At 37.2% G+C, this 22,414-nt stretch overlaps 1 protein-coding gene across 7 annotated transcripts in view; it reads right to left on the bottom strand.

Moving 5' to 3' along the window:
* LOC145994882 (uncharacterized) overlaps positions 1-22,414 on the bottom strand; it is a 90,544-nt gene that overhangs the window by 46,272 nt on the left and 21,858 nt on the right. For all 7 annotated transcript variants that reach the window (XM_083131331.1, XM_083131328.1, XM_083131326.1 and 4 more), the window contains exons 7-13: positions 21,477-21,745; positions 19,109-19,291; positions 15,717-15,880; positions 14,600-14,808; positions 13,573-13,750; positions 12,170-12,490; positions 3,613-3,753 (exon numbers count right to left, since the gene is read on the bottom strand). In XM_083131331.1, coding sequence (XP_082987457.1) covers positions 3,613-3,753; positions 12,170-12,490; positions 13,573-13,750; positions 14,600-14,808; positions 15,717-15,880; positions 19,109-19,291; positions 21,477-21,745 — 1,465 coding nt within the window. The remainder of the gene's footprint in view (positions 1-3,612; positions 3,754-12,169; positions 12,491-13,572; positions 13,751-14,599; positions 14,809-15,716; positions 15,881-19,108; positions 19,292-21,476; positions 21,746-22,414) is intronic.

The following is a 22,414-nucleotide window of genomic DNA, read 5'->3' on the forward strand; positions in this document are numbered from 1 at the left end:
GCCTTCAACATATATGATACAGCAATTAAAAAAATCGACCTTTGTCGAGTTTACCCTTAATATCCGCAATGCCTCTTATATATTAGGGCTGAGCCGATACCAATGCCAATACAATGAAATATTTTATGGCTTTTGATCATTTGTAGGGTCTGCAAAAATGTCACAAGATGCTTCCAAAGTGTCTAATTATTCTGGAAATTAGGCAAAATTTTAAGTTTCCATTTATTTTGCACCAAAATTGCATGAAAAACTGGATTTTGTGATGATATAATTGTTTACTATTCAGACATAATTGAATATTTTAAAACAACACTTTTGGTAATTTGATTCATATACGTGGACTGGAACACTTACAAATTAATACTAATCAATATGTTTCACAACTTTTGTTACAATTTTCAAGAATCGGTATCTGTATCAGTGAGAACTGACATGAGTGCAGCCCTAATATACATATACAGGGTGCGGCAGAACCGACTAAGCAGTTTCTATCGATTACCGCGGGAGCTGTGGTGGGGGTAGGCAGTTGCACGTGGTCTGCCTTTGTTCAGGCGTTGACCCCATTTCAGTAGCTAAGATGGTCTGGACCGGTGCACATCGTGGTTTTGCCGTTCGCGCGTATTATGAAAATAATCTGTGATCGCTACACAACGAGCTTTTCGGCGTCAGTTCAACATTCCACGCAACAATGCCGTTCCTAATGCCAACACAATTCGGTCGTGGGTTCGGCAGTTGGAGGAAACTGGTAGCACACTAAGAAGAGATACACATGGCCGACGCAGATCCATCAGAACGCCAGAAAATGTGCAGCGGGTGAGAACAGCAGTTCAACAATCGCCGCAACGTTCTGCTCGACGACATGCTGTTGCATTGGGGATGTCAGACCACAGTTTGAGAAGGATTCTGCACTGCGATTTGAAGTTCCATCCTTTCAAAATAATGATTGCTCAAGAATTACGCCCAGCAGACTACGCCAACCGTAAAAATCTGTGTCAGCAAATGCTTGCTCAGATCCCTCCAAATGCAGCTTTCTTCAGTAGTGACGAGGCACATTTTCATCTTTGTGGGTGCATGAATAAGCAAAACTTTCGCTACTGAGCTGAACATAACCCCCGCATTATTCATGAAAGACCGCAACATTCTCCTAAAGTGACAGTGTGGTGTGCCATATCACAATTTGGCATGGTAGGCACTTACTTTTTTGAGGAGGAAGGAGTGACAGTGACAGTGAATTCCACACGTTATGTTTCAATGTTGCAAAATTTTCTGCAACCCAGAATGGACGAGATTGTTCAAGAACATGGACTGGGGGACTTGTGGTTCCAACAGGATGGAGCTACTGCTCACACAGCTCGAATTTCACTTGATGTTTTGAGAGAAATGTTTCCGGGACGCCTCGTCTCTTTGAGGGGTGATGTCCGGTGGCCTGCGCGGTCACCAGATTTGAGCATTTGTGACTACTTTCTTTGTGGATATCTGAAGGAAAAGGTTTTCAAAAGCCGCCCTCACACCCTACCAGAGTTAAAATAGCGGATTATTGACGAAGTGAATGCCATACCCCGCGATATGTGTGCAAGAGCTGCTCGAAACTTCAGGGATCGTCTACAACAATGTATTGATGCTGACGGCCGCCATCTTGAGGACATTATTTTCAAAACTAAATGAATGTAAAATGGTATATTGTACTAATTTAGAAAACAAATACATTTTTTCTCTATATATCCAGATTTACTTTTTATTGCTCCTTAAAACTGCTTAGTTGGTTCTGCCGCACCCTGTATTTAAATCAAAACTCACCTTTATCACTCAATATTTACACAAAGCGATTTTTGCAAATGCAATAACATCAAAAACATTAATTATTTCAAGAAGCTGATACTGATGTATGCTCATCATGTTTTCATTCATATGAAACTGAACCCACAAATCAGTAAATTACCAGGAGAAATAGTCCTCAGAAATATGTTGCTTGAGGTAAAGAATTGCAACATATTCTGCAACTGGAGAGTGAAAAATGTATTTCAACTAAATAATTCACCTAAGTTGCAGTTTCACTTGCAATGTGTGGGGAAATACATATTTCACAAATGGGCCTGGAACATTTTTATTTCAGAACTCATTCCAGAATTAACAGAATGAACGTACACTTAACATGAAATTGTACACTTTCCATAACTCAACACATTTTTCTTCGCAAAAGAGGCCATAGGAGCTTCCAAGTTTCAAATTTCAATGTCTACTCTTTGCAAATAGCATGACTCTCGGTGATTTATATTCTTTAGCTCAAGCATCACAGTTTCAATTATTTCTTCTTGGAATCTTGTGGTTTAAAAGATTCATTGCTTGAAATTAAAAGCAAGTAAAAGAAGGAATTGCACATTAAAAAAATTAGTAAAATATGATGTGATAAAAGGGGCAGAAAATGTTTATGTTAAATTATCATAAAAAAAATAGCTTTAACAAATTTATGAACTCATAAGCTTTTAAACTTTCTTCACACAAACATATTTACTTTCCCAATCACAAAAATTTTACATAAATAATACACACATATATCTAAAATTTTGAGTGTTGAAAATATGCCATGGAAAGCAAATTGAACTCAATAAAGTACTTTGAAAAATAAAAATAAAAGAAGTTATTTAAAAATACACTAGGTTCAAAATAAAACTTCTCTTTCTGTCAATTTTGATAATTTTATGTCACTTTTCTACCTCTTGCATTAATCGTGACAATGAGGATAAATGATAAACTGATGAAATAGATGGAAAGCACAACACAAATATATGCCTATGCTTTACCCAAGGTACAAATCTGAGACTTCTGGCTTTTTTAGTGTGTTATGCTGCCACTTTGCTATGGAGGCTGGCATGTAAACTTCCCACGATTTGCAATGTCAACCTGTAGGTAACATTTGGTCTGTTTTTTTTTTTTTTTTTTATAAATTCAAGGCTGACTTCCTGATATGTTAAAAGAAGTCTTAATTGTAGTTTAAGACACTTTTTATTTGTAGATAATGCTCAATCTGGAGATCACTTTTGTTAATAATTGCAATAATCTGGAGATCACTTTAGTTAATAATTGCAATAAGCAATGTGTATATTTTTTATAAAGCTGCCTCAGTGGCGAAGTGAGTGTTGGACTCACAATCTTACTACTAGTTGAATCCTGACAATGTCATTTCTCTGTCAGTGTCTATGCATCATCCTCCTCATCACAATTGGCCTACAGAGGCCCATGAAATTAAAAGTAAGTTAAATATCAGTGGATTTCAACCACTTTGGTTTAATCCTAATGAGGGTGAATGATGAATAGAAGAAGGAACAGGGACCAATCTACGTTGTGGAACTTCTGGGTTAGCATGAGGTTGACACAGTAGGAAATGGCACAAGTTTGATTCTCGGTTCAGTTACAGTTTTCACATAACTGTTCAGCAACTTTTTCAGCATTATTAGCTCGAGCGAAGAAGCTCAATAGGCTTGACTTCTAAGCCGACCCAGCCAGAGGCAGGAAACAGCGAAGATGATGATTTAGAAACAGTAAAGTTTAAGAACGTTGAGGGACAAAGAGGGTATAGACTATTTTTCAATACTACTTGTGAAATATACTTACTGGCTGATGCGAATGTTGGTGGAGGAACACCCAACAAAGTCTGATGAACAAGTGGGCCACCTGGTGGAGGAACCATAAGACCGGACACTGGGGGTGGTACTCCCATAGGGAACCCTGGGTTCATCTGCAGGCCTAGTGGTGCTGGAAATAATCAAAATGAAACAGCCATTAACTCCCTTGTTCTGGTATCAATTTGCAGTAACTACAACATGGTACGAGGTAATGTAATTTAATTTGTGACTTTAGAAACACAAAACATGAATAGTAGAGTCCATACCGACACTATTACTGGTTCCCACCAATACAGCTACTGTAATGATTAAAAGTTGTTCGAAATATTGATTAATATTAGTGGGTATTCTGCTAATTTAATACTCTTTTGCTGTACAATATTAAAAAATTACATAAGAATAAGAAAATATGTTATGAAATCACAAAATACAGTTCTTGAACATAACAGTGGTGTAAAATCAAATTTTGCATATCTTCCAGGATTTGCATTATTTTACTTCGCTTTAGTGCCACTTTTGGATAATTTGCGAAAATGGGGATGAGTTATGATGTGATGAAATTGATCAATGGACACTCACAAACATCTATGCCCAGGCTGGGATTCGAACCTGGGACCTCTGGCATCATAGCGCAATATGCTAACCACTCCACCATGGGGGCCAGCTGCAAAACTTCCAGGAGAATTAGTGTTGCACAGACTTTCTTCGGACCCTGCACATGATCAAAATGCCAGTTAAGTGGTAAGTGGTAGAGCAGCCACAGGCTGAACTTTGCCCATGAATAAAGAATTTCTAAAGAAAAAGTATTGGCTGGTATTGGTAAATAAAATCCAAACAATACTTTCTGATGCCAACACCACAGGTATCGACTGATACCAATGCATTGGAATTGGTATCGACTCAACCCTAATGAATGATTAAGGTGTGTCATGTCTAAATTGACCTGATCATATTACATAATAAGAGGTAGTTGGAAACACCCAACACTTAACTGAGCAGTGGCTGTTTGGTGCATAATATGAAACTAAGTAGTACTATAAATAAAATACAAGGTACATTCAATAAATAACCGGAAAACTAGTATAAAAAATCTAAAATACGACCATGACTGTTATATGTTTGTTATTTTGTTCCAGCATCTGTAAGCTATTCATAGCTGGGGCTGGCACGCCTGCCTCATGCACGGGACGATGGGAAACAGTTACACAAGATGGCGGCACCCTTACAGTAGTGTTCCAAGCTGGAACAGTGAAGAATCGTGAGATTCTTGTTGAATGAAGGCGTGAAACTGATAGAAATTCATCGCCGCATGACAGTTCAGAACGGTGACAACAGTATGAGTCGTTCAGTACGGTGAGAACTGCATGAGTCGATCACAAGTGTACGAGTGAGCTGAGAAGTTCAAACAGGGCATAACCAGTGTTGAAGAAACTCCATACCAAAGAAGGTGCGTGCTCAAAGGAGTGCCGGAAAGGTCGTTAACTTTGTTTTGGGACCACAAGGAGCCAATTCTTGAACATTACATCCCCAGAGATAATAATGTAAACAGTACCACCTGCTCCAAACTTTTGTGCGAGAAACTGAAACCAGCCATTCTGCACAGACGACGTGGTCTGGTGTCCACTGGTGTGCTTTTGCTCCATGACAATACGAGGCCACACACTGCCAGTGTCACATTGTCTACCATCGAGGATCTAAAGTTTAAGTGCTTACCCCACCCTCCATATTTGCCTGATCTTGCACCTTCTGATTTCCACACTTTTGGCCCACTGAAAGATGTACTAAGTGGATCGAGGTTCCAGAATGACAACTAAGTCCAGTCAGTGGTGCATGAGTGGCTACGCACATGTTCAAGTCTTTTTCCTGTGGAATCAGTGCCCTTATCAAACGCTGGCATAGGTGCATTGAACTAGGGGGGACTATGGTGAAACATAGTACTGTAGGCATAGTCCATATCAATTCAGGCAGGCAAAGAAAAAATCTTACCTTCATAGTCTCAGATGTTATTGAATTAAACGTATGTTGAAATTCAGGACAAAGTAAGAATTCCTGTATTTTTTTGTTTTGTCGAAAAAAAATTCCTTGCCCCGAGATACAGGCTGCCAAAGATGGCACCTCGGGCGTCATTTCTATGTGCAATTTTCGGCAAAATATTAAAATGCTCTATCTCTGGAACGGTTCAAGATATTTTGTTGCTGTTTTTTTTTTTTTGTATTTGAAAGGAAATAAGTTTCTGATTAAAATGATAACCTCCGTTTGGAAATGTGTGTCGAAGTTCTCTTGCTGTAGCCTTCGGTTTTTTTTTTTTTTAACCAGTTTCCATTACCACATTCTCACATATTGGTCTCATGAAATCAAAATCTAGTCTTATTTGACATGGCATTTTAATTCTTCATAAAGATAAGTAACAGACACAGCTATCAAAACATATTAAAGCTTCCAAAATATATGTGCAAGTTCCAAAACATATTACAGGTTCCAAAGCATACCACTTCTATGCACTCTGCTTAGAACTGAAATTAACTATTCAATAAACTAAAAATTTGTTCAACTGCATCAGTATCTTTCTTAGATATTGAGTGATGCCTTCCTGTTGAACCAATAGGAACTGGGGCACCCACAATATTTAAAACATCGCGAATTGGAAGTGAGCACTGGTGATGGTGTTGCTGTCTTGCAGCTGGAAATCTATATCCAGCAGCCGGTCCATGTGGTAGCATAAAGTTCACGATGATTTAATTTAATTCACAATTGATATCTATAACCTCTGCAATCCACCAGTCACAGTCATACACACAGGCCACAAACATCCCTCTTTGTAGGTTGTGAATCTGAATATTCTCCTGCAGTTTCTGAGATCTTAGTTAGACAAATGAAATTTCTTCTTTCTTGCTCTTTAAAATTCGTGCAATATAGGTTCACCCATCATTGTGAGTCCATGTGTCTTCTGAATGCCTTTCACAGGGGTAGTTTGGTTTGACCATTCTTCTATTTTCTGCTGGCGGAATTCTTCAACTTCCTCTTTGGTCAACAGGATGAGGGCTGTTGATGTGTATGACTTCACCACTCTTGTAAAATCCTCGGCATTCTGAATTGCAGCTGTAGTTGGGCTGGAAAGATTATGTTTTGTAGCTTCATCAGGCCTCCTACACCATCACAAGGCTCCTTCCCATGACCAGTAGCACTGTATACCCACTTCACTGGCACAAGCGACCGAAATGACTGCTGGACTTGCATTCTTTGTCAATGTGCATGGCAGGTCAAGCTCTTTCATCCACCAATGCACCACTTTGGAAATATTCACCAGTGCTACATGAGAAATGCGAGATAAGATCGCAGGAATGTTCCAAAATACACACGCGTGTCGCCTGAAAGTCTCGCTCATCTGACTAGCTCTGACCTAGAGTTCAGCAGGTTCCCTGTGAGTGAACAACTCTTGGCCTTGTAGTCGACAACCACTTTCATTCAAAACGTGTTCTTTCTTCCCTGTAACACTTCATAGAAAAGCGAAACTCTTACAGATAATCGAAGCCACAGAGGGCAACAAAAGATCATTAACCCGCTTAATGCATTGTCATCCAGGTTTCCGCAAAAGTTTACTTCAATCTTACGTGCATCAAAACTCCAGTTTCCCACTTCATACGTTACTGTGCCGTGGGAAAAAAGTGTTCCGTTGGCTGAGTGACTTCTCCCTCTTTTCCTGTCAGCAAATTTGGGAGTGGGAGAGGGGGGCAATGCCGATTGTTTCAGCCACGATTTTCTTGCTTGTGTGCACACACAGCCAGATTACAGGTGAGGGTGGAAGTGGACCCTTCCTCCTTTCCTTTGACATCTAAAATGGAGCAACTAGCTATGGATACATTCTTGAAAACGAACAAAAACTGTAGGACAAGAAAAAAAAGTAACCCCCTCCCCAGCCACTGGTGTGTATGGCAATGTGGTGTATGCATAATTCAGGTGCTTTTATTTTTTCAATGCTGTTGTCTGCATAGGAAATATTGCCCGTATTATTGTCTGTTGCATGATAAATCGTAAAGCAAGGGCAAGGATAATTGCTTTCTTCTTCACACTGCTAATAAAAGTTTGGTCTTCGACAGTTGCATTCTCTGAAAAATGTCGAGGATTTTTCTCTTCTGTCACCTGTTGCTCCAACTCCCCACTGGTCTCCTTGTGGTACCAGTATTTTGTCTAGCGTCTGCAAAGCTGCCGCTTGCCAATAACAGCCAGGACTCATCCCACGCGAAGGAAAAAGTCACTGTTTTCAATCTCGCAAAGCTCTTTTGATTTGAAGATAACGAAATTCAATCTCCAGAAAGAAAAACAAGAGTTAAAACAACTTCATGTTCTGCACCTTCTGGTAAGCAAAACTGTTACTGTTATTTTGCACCTGTCACAAGAATAAACTTCTTGAACACTCAAAAGCAGTGTTAAAAAAAGAAAATGCACACAATATAATCGTCGCGTTTCTTCAGAACCATTCATATGCAAAAAAAAAAAAAAAAAAAAAAAAAAAAAAAAAAAAAAAAAAAAAAAAAAAAAAAAAAAATTTGCTCAATGTAGGGATGGATGCTGAGACCGAATAAAAAAAAAAGTTATTCAAGGGGAAAACTTTTGGCGGAGCGGGTGTTTGACATCAAGAATACTCCTAAATCCATCATTAAATGATGATCATGATTAACATGAGAGTAAAACAATCTCCCATTTTGATATCTGAAAATGCACATGTTTGAGTTCATTTTATGCTGATGGGCTAATTGGGACTAAATACACAGTTTAAAGTAAAATTCAATTCCAAACCCGAATGATTATTAATTGCAACACTGTTTAATGTGTCCTAGGATACACGTTCGGTGCAAACAGATTCCGAGTTGTGTGCTTCCTTTTTCAGGGCAGATTACAATGCAAGTCGAGGAAGAGTTTGAACTGCTCCCTGGAATAGAGGAGGGGGAGGGTGATGAATATGAAGTTTGCTGAAGCAAAGAAAATGTGACTTTTATTACAACATATTTTACACACCCAAACCAGAAAGAAATTTACATCCTCATTTTTTTTTCTCCCAAGCGTAATCTAGTAGACCCGTATAAAATCCAACATTCATTCTGCCTGTTTTATCTCCAGACTTTTGCTGGCGCCAGTGTGACTGCTGTCAAGATTCTGCTAGTTTCGCTTGCGATAAACGAGAGATGGTTTTCTTTTCTGTCGGTCTCAGTAGAAACGAGTTTCTCATGAACTAGAGTTGTAAAAATTTCGTGGAAGAGCAACGACTGTGCAAAATTAAAAGAAAACAACATTATTTTAAATTCTTTTTTGTGAAAACATTTTCATGTTCTTTTTTCCTTCTCTCAACATGCATCCTGTGCTGCATAACAGGTTGTATAACTACACAGGATTGTTAGCCTTGTGTTATGTGCGTTATTTATAAATGGTGTTACCGTCTACTAGGAATCTTTGTGTCCATTTAAGCTCCGTTTGAGCATCAAAATTGGTGCAAATTCCAATAACGATCCCTTCGAAATAACAACCCTTTTCCCGGGAAGTGTGAAAGGTCGTTGTATCGAGATTTGACTGTACATCAAAATGTTAGTTTTTCTTGTATGTATGCATTGCTTGCATTATAGAATTATTTTCCTGTAGTTTACGGTTATTACAAGCATAAGAAAACAGTGACGTTTCAGGAGAACTCACGCTCCTTTCATCAGACATTTATTTTCATTTTGACTAAAGATACAGTTATAACAATTCTTCTTTGTAGCTAATCAGTGGTGATTTATTCATCATGGAGTTTTGGACTTTTAACCACTGTTAATTTTTACAAAAAAATAAATTTTTTACCTACGTTTCGGAGGCCGAATCTGCCTCCGTCTTCAGGGTAGCGTGTAGTCTTGTTATGTCACATAAATGGTTGCCTAGGAGGCAATGGTTAGTAATTTTTTAAAGAAAAAGAATCCGTTATATAATGGATGTTGTCAATGTTACATTGTTGTAATATAGCAACTTAACTGTGAAAAAAGCAGTGTTTTATTTTTATTTCAGATTTTTTTATTTTTAATCCCAAATATCATCAGGTAATTCAAATTCATCATTGTTTTCACAAAGTCTCTTGATGTTTTCTGTTACATTAAATTTTAAATGGCTTACTCCATTTGTGAAAAAGAAAACTCCATACTGGATCTATGTTACCATTTTCAATATTTAATTTATTCCAGTGTTTTTCCCAGACATTCAACTTTGTGTTTCCCGTTAATCTTTTTAAAACCCTTCTCTTTAAATGCTTCTCTTCGATGATATGAGTTGACAAACTTGTTCTTGGGTTTAGATTTATAATGTCCAAATCGTGTTCGTGCCATCTTATTGCCATTTTCCTTGCTGTTTGTCCCACATAATCCTTTGAACATGAACAACTTATATTATATATTCCTGTGGTTTCCACATCTGGTAGAGAGTTTCTCATTTTGAATTCATTAAATGTACATTCCAAACAATTTTGAAATTAAAACTTCTAAAAATGTTTGCAATTTTATGTGAGAATCCCTTGTGGAATGGAATGCACACAAATTTCTTTTCAACAGATTTTTCATCTTTATCTGTATTTCTCTTTTCCTTTAGTTTTCTTGCGACTTGTTTTTTGATTTGGTTTATTCTGCTATATTAAAAAGCCTTTCTTCTTCATTTTTGATATCCTCATTATTAGAACATAGTCTTTGTGCTCTCAGGAAAAAATTTAAAAATATGTTATCCATTGTTATACGCGAATGTTCTGAATTGGCATGGATGTATTTTTCCCCCGCTAATTTTTTCCTATAGACTGATGTTTGAATTGTTGAGTCAGTTGTCTTAATTTGCAGATCAAGGAAAGAAATTACATTGTTATTCATGGGTTCGCAAGTGAATTTTATGCGACGATGTGATTCATTTAACAATTTAAATACGTCCATGATGGTGTTCTCATTTTTAGCAATAATTAGCACATCATCTACATATCTGATGTAGAGTTTGATATCCGCACCTATCACATTAACAATTGGAGATTCTATGTAATGAAGGAAAATGCTGGAGATGATTCCGGATACTGGGTTTCCCATTGATAGACCATTACTTTGCTGATAGATTTTGCCATCAAATATAAAGTAATTGTAATTTGCACATACAGTAAACCATCGAACCATTTCCCATGATTCTACTGGGTTAACCTTCATCTCAATAAGCCATCTGTGTAATGCATCTGTGGCACCTTCTATTGGGACACTAGGATATAAATTTTCAACATCAAAACTTGCAATACGATACTCATTATTCCAAACAATATTTTTTAGTTTCTGTTTCACTTCATATGCATTCTTAACACTGAATGGTGTTTGTTGTTTAATTATAGCAAGTCTTTCAACTAAATATTTGGATAGTTTGTATGCAGGATGTGTGAAAGTTGCAATGATGGGTCGTATTGGAGTTCCCGGTTTGTGAGTTTTTGGTAGTCCAAAGGCAATCGGCAGAGTTGAATTTTTGACAATGAGTTTTTTCTTCATTTCTCTTGGTATCGTGATACTGCTTTCAATCACTTTCTTTACCTCATTTATTATTTTAGTTATAGGGTTTCAAGAGGTTTCTGTGAAATTGTTTACTTTGAAACATTCTTCCATTTTTTCTTGATAGTCCTTAATTCGGATAAGGACAGGTTTATTTTCCTTGTCCGATTTTATTAAGAAAATGTCGTTTTCTTTCAACCAGATCTTGAAACCATGAACTTTTTTCCCCAACCTTATATGCTCTTTCTCCGGTTCTGTGTATTTTGGACCTCTCTTATTTCTTCTGTTGTATTTAAAACTTAACCGTTCATCAAGAGCATCATGTGTGAGACTTCATAATTTTCTCTTTTCCTCCTCATCATCTAAGAATTCAGTGCTTTCTCTATTGAAATCACAAAATCTTCCTTGTGTATATAAGCACTACCAACTGAAAATTTCATTCCGAATTGAAAAATTTCTATATACTCATCAGGTACCTCAATATCCGTAAGATTTATAAATAATCTGTTGTCAATGTTCTTAGTTTTTATTTTACCAGTGACATTAACTGCTTCCCTTCTTTCATTGTTGTTGTATATAACTTGTTCTTCTTGAATTAGCTGGTAGAATTTCCTATCAAGTTTCCTTTCTGAAAGCTTGTTGTAGTGTTCTACAACTTGTTGTGTAGCTGTGTTTACTTTATCCCATATGAATGGATGCAAAGAATTTGACAATGTTATGTCAACATACAACAGTAAAGTTCTATGCCATATGTTATAACTGTATCTTTAGTCAAAATGAAAATAAATGTCTGATGAAAGGAGCGTGTGTTCTCCTGAAACGTCACAAAGAAAAATTGTTTTCTTATGCTTGTAATAACCGTAAACTACAGGAAAATAATTCATCAAAATGTTTCTCATACGTATTTGTTTGGGTGTTTCCAGACTTATAGACTACCCAATACTTCTATCTTTGATATCTTATATTGCTTCTCTACTGAGGTATAAATAATTTATTAGCTGCAATAGAATGAATGCTACTTACGCGGAACTGTTGGTATCGGGAATGGTGGAACCAGCGGCATAGATCCAGGTGGTGGAACTCGAGGGGTTGCATCAACAGACGGCATCATTGGTGGAGGCTGAGAGGTATCCACCACACCAGGAGGTGGGGCTCCCCCAACCAACGTTGGTGCCGAATGAACCCCAGCAACTGCAGCTGCTGACGTCACAGCGACCGTCACGGAAGGAGCTGGGATGGCTTCTGGGATGGGAATAAAGCCTGGAGGAGCTGTCCTTGGTAGCTCGGGAGGAAGTTCGATTGGTAGAGAACCATGCTGCAGAACTGCCTGCTGACTAGCATGAACTGCGTGAAAAGATAAACAATGCACATGTAGAGAAATATATACAAGGTGGCTACTCTGATACTGTCAGGAGAAAATTATTTACGAATTTATTGTAAAGCTAATCTTGCATTGTGTATTGCCTCTTGATTTTGCCATTATTGGGCTTGCCTGCCAATAAGAAATATCATATGAATTTTACAGTGTGTTTTGAATGATTCCATAGCAATGGCAATTTTCTCCAGACTGTACAATAAAAATACAACTTTTCTGAGTATAGGTGGAAATTTGCTCATAATTTTAAGCAACATCTGAGAAATATTTCTCCAGTATATCTATACATTTTAAATACATCAAAGAGCTAATTTTCCACTCTTGTTTTGTATTTAACATTTACATCAGTAAAACAGTAAAGTTCTATGCCATTCCCCATATGCAGGGGTAGTCAAAACTAAAAACAATTCAGGCATTAGCCCCTTTTTCTCAGGAGCCTGCATTTTTTTCCTAATACGGGCTAGAAAGCCATGAATCCAACTTAGATAAGATGTGAAATTTGATCTTAAAACATTTAAATAATAAATAAAAGATTGAATTAAAAGTAATTAATTACTGCACAAGAGTGGCCTTCCTAATGAAGGCACAACTGGTAACAGTGTGAATAACTATGCAATACAATATAATATATGGTCGACTTATTACATTGCTGCAAAAATTTATAATGGAACGTTTATTATTCTGATTTAATGATACATGTGATACAGAAAACAAATCTTACAAATCACATACTGAACTCGCTATTTAAAAAAAAAAAAAGGTAATGGTATTTTCTACCCCTGTCCGCATGTATTCAATTATTGCCATGTCCTGTGCAGGCTATATCTGTTCAAAACAGGGGCAAGAATGAAAACCACAGCAAAAGAAAACACATAAGAACCACAACATCACATATCTATCCCATGTGCAACGTCAAAGGAAGTGGATGAGACCTAAAACCAAGTATGCAGGTTTAAAAAATACTAATCTAAGGTTACGCGCATATACAAGACCAAAATGAGTACCCATGACTAGATAACACAAAAGATGGAATTTCATTCAAAATACTCACTTTTGCTCTTCAACCAATCTGGAACTGTATCATCATCAATCATTCCTCCTTCCTCCAAAGCGTCCAAGTCTGTTTCCGTGGTCAGTTTGTTCCATGGAATATAGGAAACACCTAAGTCTACCTCCCAGTAGTCTTTCCACTCCTTTCCTTTGACGCCTCGACCAGGAGCCCATGCCAGCTAAAGAGCAAAAATAACATATAATGCTGTACAAATTATTACAAAAGTAAAAATTACATGCATTCATCAACTAGTTAATAGGTGGTTACCACCTTGTAATAAAGGGGTCCTGTGTTCAATGACTAGTGTAAGCACATAGTGGTTTGGATCTCTCTTTAAATTGTAGGTCCAGTCTTGATTAGCCTATTTGTGCATAAAGTGGACTTAAATCAAAAGTAGGGACAAGGCAATACCACTTCAATTGATTGGTTGATTGATTTAGGTTATTGTAGGTCAATGAATGAATATGTTATTGTTACATATGTATATACCAGCATCAAATAACACAATTTACACATAGTTTTCCACAGTTTAAAATATACCCGGGTTCTGAAATTATACTGGTCTGCATAAGCACTTAAACTTATTGATAACCTCTGAATGTAATAACATTTGTATTGGTAGATGCCAAAACATTGAGAATAGTCCAGTGGAAATCCCAATTTTCCATTTTCGCACAGTATATATTCAATATTCATGGTCCCAACAGAGCAAGAATACACAAAATGTGAAATAACACATGGTAATGTTCATTTTTCATCTTTTGAAAGGTTCCACTGTATCTGCTCAAACCTATTTAAATTATGAGAGAGATAAAAAAACAAACTAAAAATGGCTGAATATACAGTAGAACATCAATTACACTTTTTCTTCAGAGTACTGTGTCTAATAAATTTATAATGTGAGAGAATGTATAATCTGGGAAACGTTATAACATTTTGCTTCATTGGACTGTGTGAGTGTGTTCTCATAAGCACATGCTCATGCACAATTTCCTCATATATTCAGATGCTCTGATTTCATACTTACAGTAATTGATTTTCCTTGAAGTTTATGATTTTTCAATTTTTGTAGTGCCTTATATGCATCCTGTCTTCGATTCATACACACAAACGCACAACCTCTGGGAGCAATCATTTCAATAGAGACTATATCACCATACGATCCGAATGTATCTGACAGCTCTTCATTATGTACAAGCCGTGATAGATGTCCCACCCACAATGTTGTACTGCAAACTGGAAGTAATAAAAATGTACTATATTACCATAATATAAACAGATGTTGTAGTAACATTACTTTGAAGAAACAATATTGCAAACATTATTGCATTAACGATTAGATCTCACATGCTCTGAGTAAGCAAGTTGTGGCAAGCAGGATACCATGACAAAGTGTGTGTTGTTCCATATAACATGTACAATATAAATACAAGACCTTTCCCAATCCTGTTTCATTTCTGAAATTGCAGTCTTCAAAATATTTCAATGAAATCTGTGCTACAGAGCTAGACCCTACTGCCCTTAAGAGATTCAAGTACACTATGTTGCCAAAAAAATTAATGTACATTCTTTATTGAACAGCCCACGAATTAATACTTTAGATTTTTCTATTCTGAATAATACAGCCGAAACTCGATTTTACAAGGGGACCAAACTGAATAAACTTAAAATGCTGGAAAATGTAAAATCAAGAAAAATTTTATAACATTTTACTATGTTGGGACCATCAAGATTGAATGTATAATGTAAAAAAGTAAAAAACAAGAACGTAAAATCGGGGTCCCACTATAGTCTTAAGACACCCAAAGCTTGGGTGTTTTTTTTTTTAATAAATATTTCTTCTGGCAACACAAACACAGAATAAAATGCCACTGAAACATCAGTGCAACAAATGAAAGTATGTAAGTAATTTCTATAGTTTACAGTAGATAGGAGGCCAACTAACAAATTCCAAATAGAAAACACTGTACTTAGATTTTTTTGATTTTACTTTGTATTTCAGGTGATTAGATAAACCTGACAAAGGAACAATCACACATGAACACCAATGACCTGACAAGAAGCTGAAACAGGAATATTTCGAGGAGGCAAAACACCAAATATTCAAGTTTCCAAGACTCGGTCATGTTACACACACAACTTACCACTTAAATGATCTCTCTTGATTGGAGGTAAGCCCTTTTTACTTCTCTCGGCTTCCCTCTCTCTTTCTTTTTCTTGTTCTCTTGCTCTCTCCCTTTCCCTCTCTCTCTCTTTCTCTCTCTCCCTATCTCTTTCACGATCTCGTTCTCTATCTCTTGACTTGGACCTAAAAATAAAGAATTGCATTGTCAGGGTAGCTACGATTTTTTGATTATGAAATTCCCTGACTTTTCCAGGTTTTCCAATCCAGAAATAATTTTTTCCAGACATGTTTGTCGTTATGATTTTTGCTTTTGAACCTCATGTTTTTCAATTAAATATGCAGGCACGTTAATTATTATGAATATGAATATACACAGTTATTAGCTGAAAATTTACCAAGTGATTAATATAATGCTAGCTATTCAATGAAAAAATAAATAACTATTGTACTTCCCCATTTTCACTACGTCATTACAATTAAGGTGGTGTAAAAAATCAATTAAAAAATGTGGCATATATCAAAGCTTTACAATGTAACCTCAATTAGCCTATATCAATACAAATGAGAAACAACAGAAAATTAGGTTATGTACCTTTAGAAAATATGCAATAAGTTTAATAATTATATTTTTTTAATTTATTGAAAATAGTACATATTACGTAAATTCAGAACTTGAATGGGGCCGGTGACCAACCATACACCTAAAAAAATATATACGCGGGCCATACTTTGGAATCAAATATCTCCATTATTTGAGTTTTTCACATGCTGGAACCAATTTTATATTACGGAAAACATCGAAATCTGTCTTTTAAAAGGTAACAGTTCCGAATGTTTTCTGATATTTTTTTTTCAAATTTTCCTAGCAGCAAGACTAATTATCATAGAATTTTGGCAATCATTGTGACACGAAATTTGAACTTTCCTTAAAATAATGAGCACTATTTGGATTCGAAAAAAGTTATTTATCTTGAAAGAAAAACTTCAAAATGACCTTACTCAATCATACACGCTTCCCACGGACAAGGTATTCTCCGGTTGACAAGCGACAGTAAGTATCGTAAACTAGTGGGAATGAATGTAGAAATAAATCGGAACCTTAGTAGAGTGCATTCAGGGTCTTTATTTTAATTCTAAATTCAGGGTCTTTATTTTAATTCTAAGACAACCAAACCTGACATTCCTAACCTAACCACAAAAGCATATATTCACAAAATCTTAAGTAATTGCTAAAACTCTGCAGTATGTGTTAACAGACATAAATCGAAATCAAACCATGTAAAATTTGCATTTGTAGTATGATGAAATCGTAATAAAAGAAAAGGAACTTGGGCTCGTTTTCACCACTTTTCAGCATAATTTCATTCTACATGCAAACAATACGTAAAATTACTATCAGCATGAAACCAACATTCCTAACCTAACAACAATGTGTGACCAGCGTACGTTTAATTCCTCTATTTCGCACCAGTTTTTAAAAATAAATTTGTTCTACATGCACAAAACACGTGCATATTCGAATAATGATGTCACTGATACAGCATAAAATCACTAATTTCTCAGGTGTAACACATCTCTGCAATGTAAAAAACTACGACAACGAGCAAATGAACTAGTTGATCAAGTTGCTTCTGGACGGGTCGCAAATGAAGGACTCAAATTCACAGAATGGGTTCACGGGGGGAACGAAGTAGTGAGTCCCTTTGTTTTTGCTCGGCGTCTGCACCCGTCCAGTGTGATGTCAACCACAGCCAGTTATGTGAAATTCTGCTCTTCAAGCTTTATTGCAGATCCAAAACCAATGAACTGTCCAAACACCAACCTGCTCCGCTTCACGTATCAAAAGAGAACGGGTTCCGAACGGGTGTGTTCTTGAAGAAAGAAAATTTCCTCACCACACACAAAGCTAAAGCAACATTTTTTTCCGCAAGAAATTCTGAGGATGGCTGGTGTGTAGGTTTCGTCTTGAGTAGCTTGTTCTCTAAGGAAAAATCTCATGCCTCTCCAAATTCCGGTCTTGAACAGGTTCACAAGAACGAGTCGCAAAATGAACGGATCCAAGAACCTAGATCCGAGAGTGAATAAATATAGAATTGAAATGCGAAGGAACGATAATTTTGTACGTAACAGACTAGAAGTCATAATGACGACAGGAACAAGTCTCTGAACTGAATCTTTTGGGGGGACTGGAATCACAAGAACCGAATTCGGGAGTGGAAATGAACCGTTTGTTCATTTTGTAACGGGTTCTCCGGCAACTCCAAAATGCATGTAAATTCCAGAAAATATGCAAAATTCCCTGACTATTCCATGACTTTTCCCTGACCAACCAAATTCCCTGACTTTTCCCTGTTTTCCAGTCACGTAGCAACCCTGATTGTAAAGTTGATTCCAAAATACACAGAGATTGTCAGGTCGTAGGAAAACACTGGAAAAACCAATATAAACATTTCATGATATTCATCACCGCTCTAAACGAACACACACACGGGTAATAAAGTTCTAATTTTCTGATTAATTCCTGTATCCTTTCTCAGTCAGAAAGTAATCTCAAGATGTTAAGACATAAGAAAGGATTAAAATAGGTTAAAGTTGTAAATTGCTTAAGATTAATTTCAAAACTAATGTCCAGTAGTTCCATTTTACAAGTTTCTGAGGTGCAGATGTGGTTGGACAGAAAGTTGGTTTCGAAACTTATCTTAACAATTTTGCCAAATGAGTTCAAGCTGATATTTTGAAAACCATTTACGTAATTGAAGAAGGGATAGGAATTGGTTTGAAAAAGTATTGTTATCAACACACAATAAAATACCACCTAAATTTTGATTTATTGATTTTACTTTGCTTTTCTGCCACTTTTGGCTAATTGCGAAGATGGGGATGAATGATGATATGATGAAATTGATGAATGGACTCTCACAAACACCCATGCACAGGCCAAAATTTGAATCTGGAACCCCTGTCGTCATAGCGTGATGTGCTAACCACTCTGCCCCGGGGGATGGTATCTAAATTTTGAACATCAAATATTTGAGTTCTTACACAAAAAAGAACAAGGCGTAACAATTTTAAGCCCACAAAGATATATTTCATGTATTTGATAGGGAGATCTCACACCAAAGAGACAAGCAACACATGTCATCAGTTGAAGGTAGACTTGTGTAGTGTGTATGCTGCTATGGTGTGAAACATCATGTGCTGCTTGTCACTTTGGTGTGAAATCTCCCTTACTTGCTAAACACCATAAGGCGTTGAAATAAAATAAATAAAATTATGAAATTATAAAAAATAGAATATCCAAGAATGCAAATGACTACTAATGAGAAAAACATACAAACAGCTACAGCCAAATATCACAATACTGGACACAAACATGTAAACTTATACTCCCCATACAGATGGGCAACATACCTGTGTCGCCTAGATCGTGACCTTGATCTGGAACGCCTTCTAGAACCTGATCTCGATCTCCTCCTCCTTCTCCTATCTCGTGACCTAGAACGGCTTCTCCTCCGTCTGTGGGATTTACTCTGAGATCTACTCCTAGATCTACTATGGTCTTTCAACTCTTCAGCTCTCACACTTTCAAGTGACCTATTGGGGGAAAAATGATAAGATGTTATATTTGGTCATTTACGTTGTGTTAGTTTAATATCATTATGCATCCAAACAGACATTAGTATTCTAGGTAAATATACTGTTCAGTGAATGATGTACGAGGCTTGTCCGAAAAGTAAAGATACAAACACATTTGCACGTTAGGGAAAAAATGTGTACCAAAGTTGGCAACACTGGCAGTAACCGTGATCCATACGACGAAGATTGGGAGTGAGTCGTCAGTGCTGCGCTGAGTCTTGTGCGAGGAACATGCGTTGGAAATGGCAACGGCGATACCGAATCCCGCCAAGATCAGGTTTTTGCAGGCGTCCATCGGAGATCCACCGAGAAATTGTGACTCTGTATGGGAATGTAATGAATTGTCAAAATGTGGTGAAATGTTGCCGTGCCTTCGCAGAAGGTCGACGTGATGTTCATGATGAAGAGAAAAGTGGGAGGCCGTCCGTGATCACGGACGACCTTCGCAATCGTATTGAAGCAGAGGTGTGTGCGAATAGGCAGGTGACAATTTGAGAATTGTGTGTGATGTTTCCTGACAGTTCGAAAACCACTATTCATGAAGTTTTGAGTGGGTTAGGGTACAGAAAGTTGTGTGCACGCTGGGTCCCAAAATGTTTGACTGACGAACACAAAACCAAACGACTGGGATATGCACTGGATTTTCTTACTTGCTATGCAGAAGAGGGAGATGCATTCCTGGACTCCATTGTGACAGGTGATGAAACATGGGTGTTCCACCATACGCCTGAATCCAAGCAGCAGTCACTGCAGTGGTGCCATACCCATTCTCCAAAAGCCAAAAAATTCAAAATGTCGATTTCAACCCGCAAGCTGATGGCAACCGTTTTCTGGGATCGCCACGGCATCCTGCTGGTGGAATTCATGCCACCTGGAAGAACGATTAATGCTGAAACCTACTGCCCGACTTTGAAACATCTTCGACGTGCAATTCAAAACAAACAGAGAGGCATGTTGACAAGTGAAATCAGCTTTATTCAAGACAACGCCCACCCCCATGCAGCGAATGTCACCAAGGATCTGCTTGCACAGTTTCAATGGGAGGTCCTTCACCATCGGCCACACACCCCCGACCTTGCACCCAGCGACTACCACCTGTTCCTGTACTCAAGAAACATCTTGGTGGAAAACACTTTGCCGATGACGATGAAGTCAGGGAAGAAGTCACAACTTGGTTCCAGATGCAGGTGGTGGGATTTCTAAAATTCAGGGATACAAAAACTTGTTCGGCGTAGGAACAAATGTTTGGACAATGGTGGCAATTATGTGGAGAAATAGCCTCTGTATCAGTGTATCAAGTGTAACTTTAGTTGCGAGCAATACATTTCTTTTATATCTTCTTTTTGGTTTGTATCTTTACTTTCCGGACAAGCCTCGTATATAATTAGTGGGGTTTTTTTTATCTTCTTTCTACTTTTTGTGTATATTCATTTAGTGTAAAGTGGTTTTATATTATGTGTGAGCTAAAAATCTGTGGGAGTAAAAAACTGCGGAACCTCCCGCACACTTTAAAAATGGGAACTTACACCCACAGATGAAATTCGGGAACATTCCGAGTGCTGGGCCACACTCTCTGCTTGGCCATTGGTGAAGAGTCATCGTAAGAAAGTCTTCGTGAGAGGAACCGTGACACATGTGTATGGTTTCAAGTGAGCTGTAGATGCACATTCTACAACTGAATTGACCGTACTGCAGACACTTTATTGTGTAGTCCATCGTGTATTTGTATTGTAGTAATTAAATATCTGTATATATCGTCTTTGTGTGTCTGTTTCTTAACCAGGCACCGTGCATGAACCGACAAATTTCAGATAATTCAGGTCAGGTTGGAGTTCAGCCAGATAGCCAAAGTTGTGTGCAGCTTTCTGGAAACTGACACTCATCATATACTGATTGCAGCATCAGAACCATTGAAGAGAAAATGAATGGAAGTGAAACTATGGTGGAAAAATTTGCACACATTTGCAGACTGAAACTTGTAACCGAGGTCAAATATAAATACCCAATTGTGACACAGACACAAAAATGGATTTTTTCCCCAAAGTTAACCTTTGAAGAGAATTGTTATTTTATACATAGTGAAATTTAAGTGTGTTTATGCAATCGATTAAATAATATAGAAAAAGTTACCCCAAGTACTTACATATCCCTATCTGGATACTCAGATTCTGAATCTGCCTGTTCCCCTTCTTCCAGTGGACTCTTCTGGGAAACATCCTGAGACGACTGGTGGCCAGCTCCTGTCTGATCAGTAGGAAGAGGGGGGTATCCAGGAGGAGGTAAGGAAGTGTCGACACCAGGAAAAGCAAAAGGTAGAGTACGTTGATCGTAGTCCCCCGTATGGTCATATGGTAACATTGGAACGTTCTGATCCACTGGCTTGAGATCACATTCTGCAGCAAAGGGAAGCTTCTGTAAAGAAATAAATATTCCTTAGCAATGTGTGTAAATATTGTATCACCATCCCCGTCACCGCAAAAGGTTACCAAAATACTTAGATTTTGCAAACTGAATAATGAAATGAAATAATGAAAAAATTCTTTTAAAAAACAAATGTACCTTTTAACCCAATACTTGTTTTTAAATAAGTGACACGGCATGTAGGATAAACTAGTGACAAGTGAAGCCTGAAGAAGGGGGCTGTAGGAACCCCGAAACATTGCTCAAACAACAAAATACTCGCCAATACGTAAGTAAACAGTTTTTAGCTGTTTTTTTAAAAAAAAAATTAAGATTTTTCTTAAAAAAGCATTATTCAGTTTACCACGAGTGAGTAATTTGCACATGTGCTGTTACGATTACTTAAATTTTGGGTTATTTTTTTAATTTTTGGCCCACTCTCCATAATAAAAAAATGTAATAACTAGAAGCATGCATATTTCGTTTTTGACGGAAACATAAAATGTGAAATAACTAATTGTAATGTAAATGTTTCACATTTTTGAAAGGTGTGAGGTGCATCTTCCTACCATACTTTGTCACGAAATTAATTGCAAAATAAACTATTAAACATGAAATTTAGAGTTTATTTACCAATGCGACACTTTCTGAAGTCCGAATTATCCTGTGTTATGCAAATCA

Source organism: Lepisma saccharinum, chromosome 11 (assembly GCF_977018435.1).
Source record: "Lepisma saccharinum chromosome 11, izLepSacc3.1, whole genome shotgun sequence".
Taxonomy (NCBI): Eukaryota; Metazoa; Arthropoda; class Insecta; order Zygentoma; family Lepismatidae; genus Lepisma; species Lepisma saccharinum.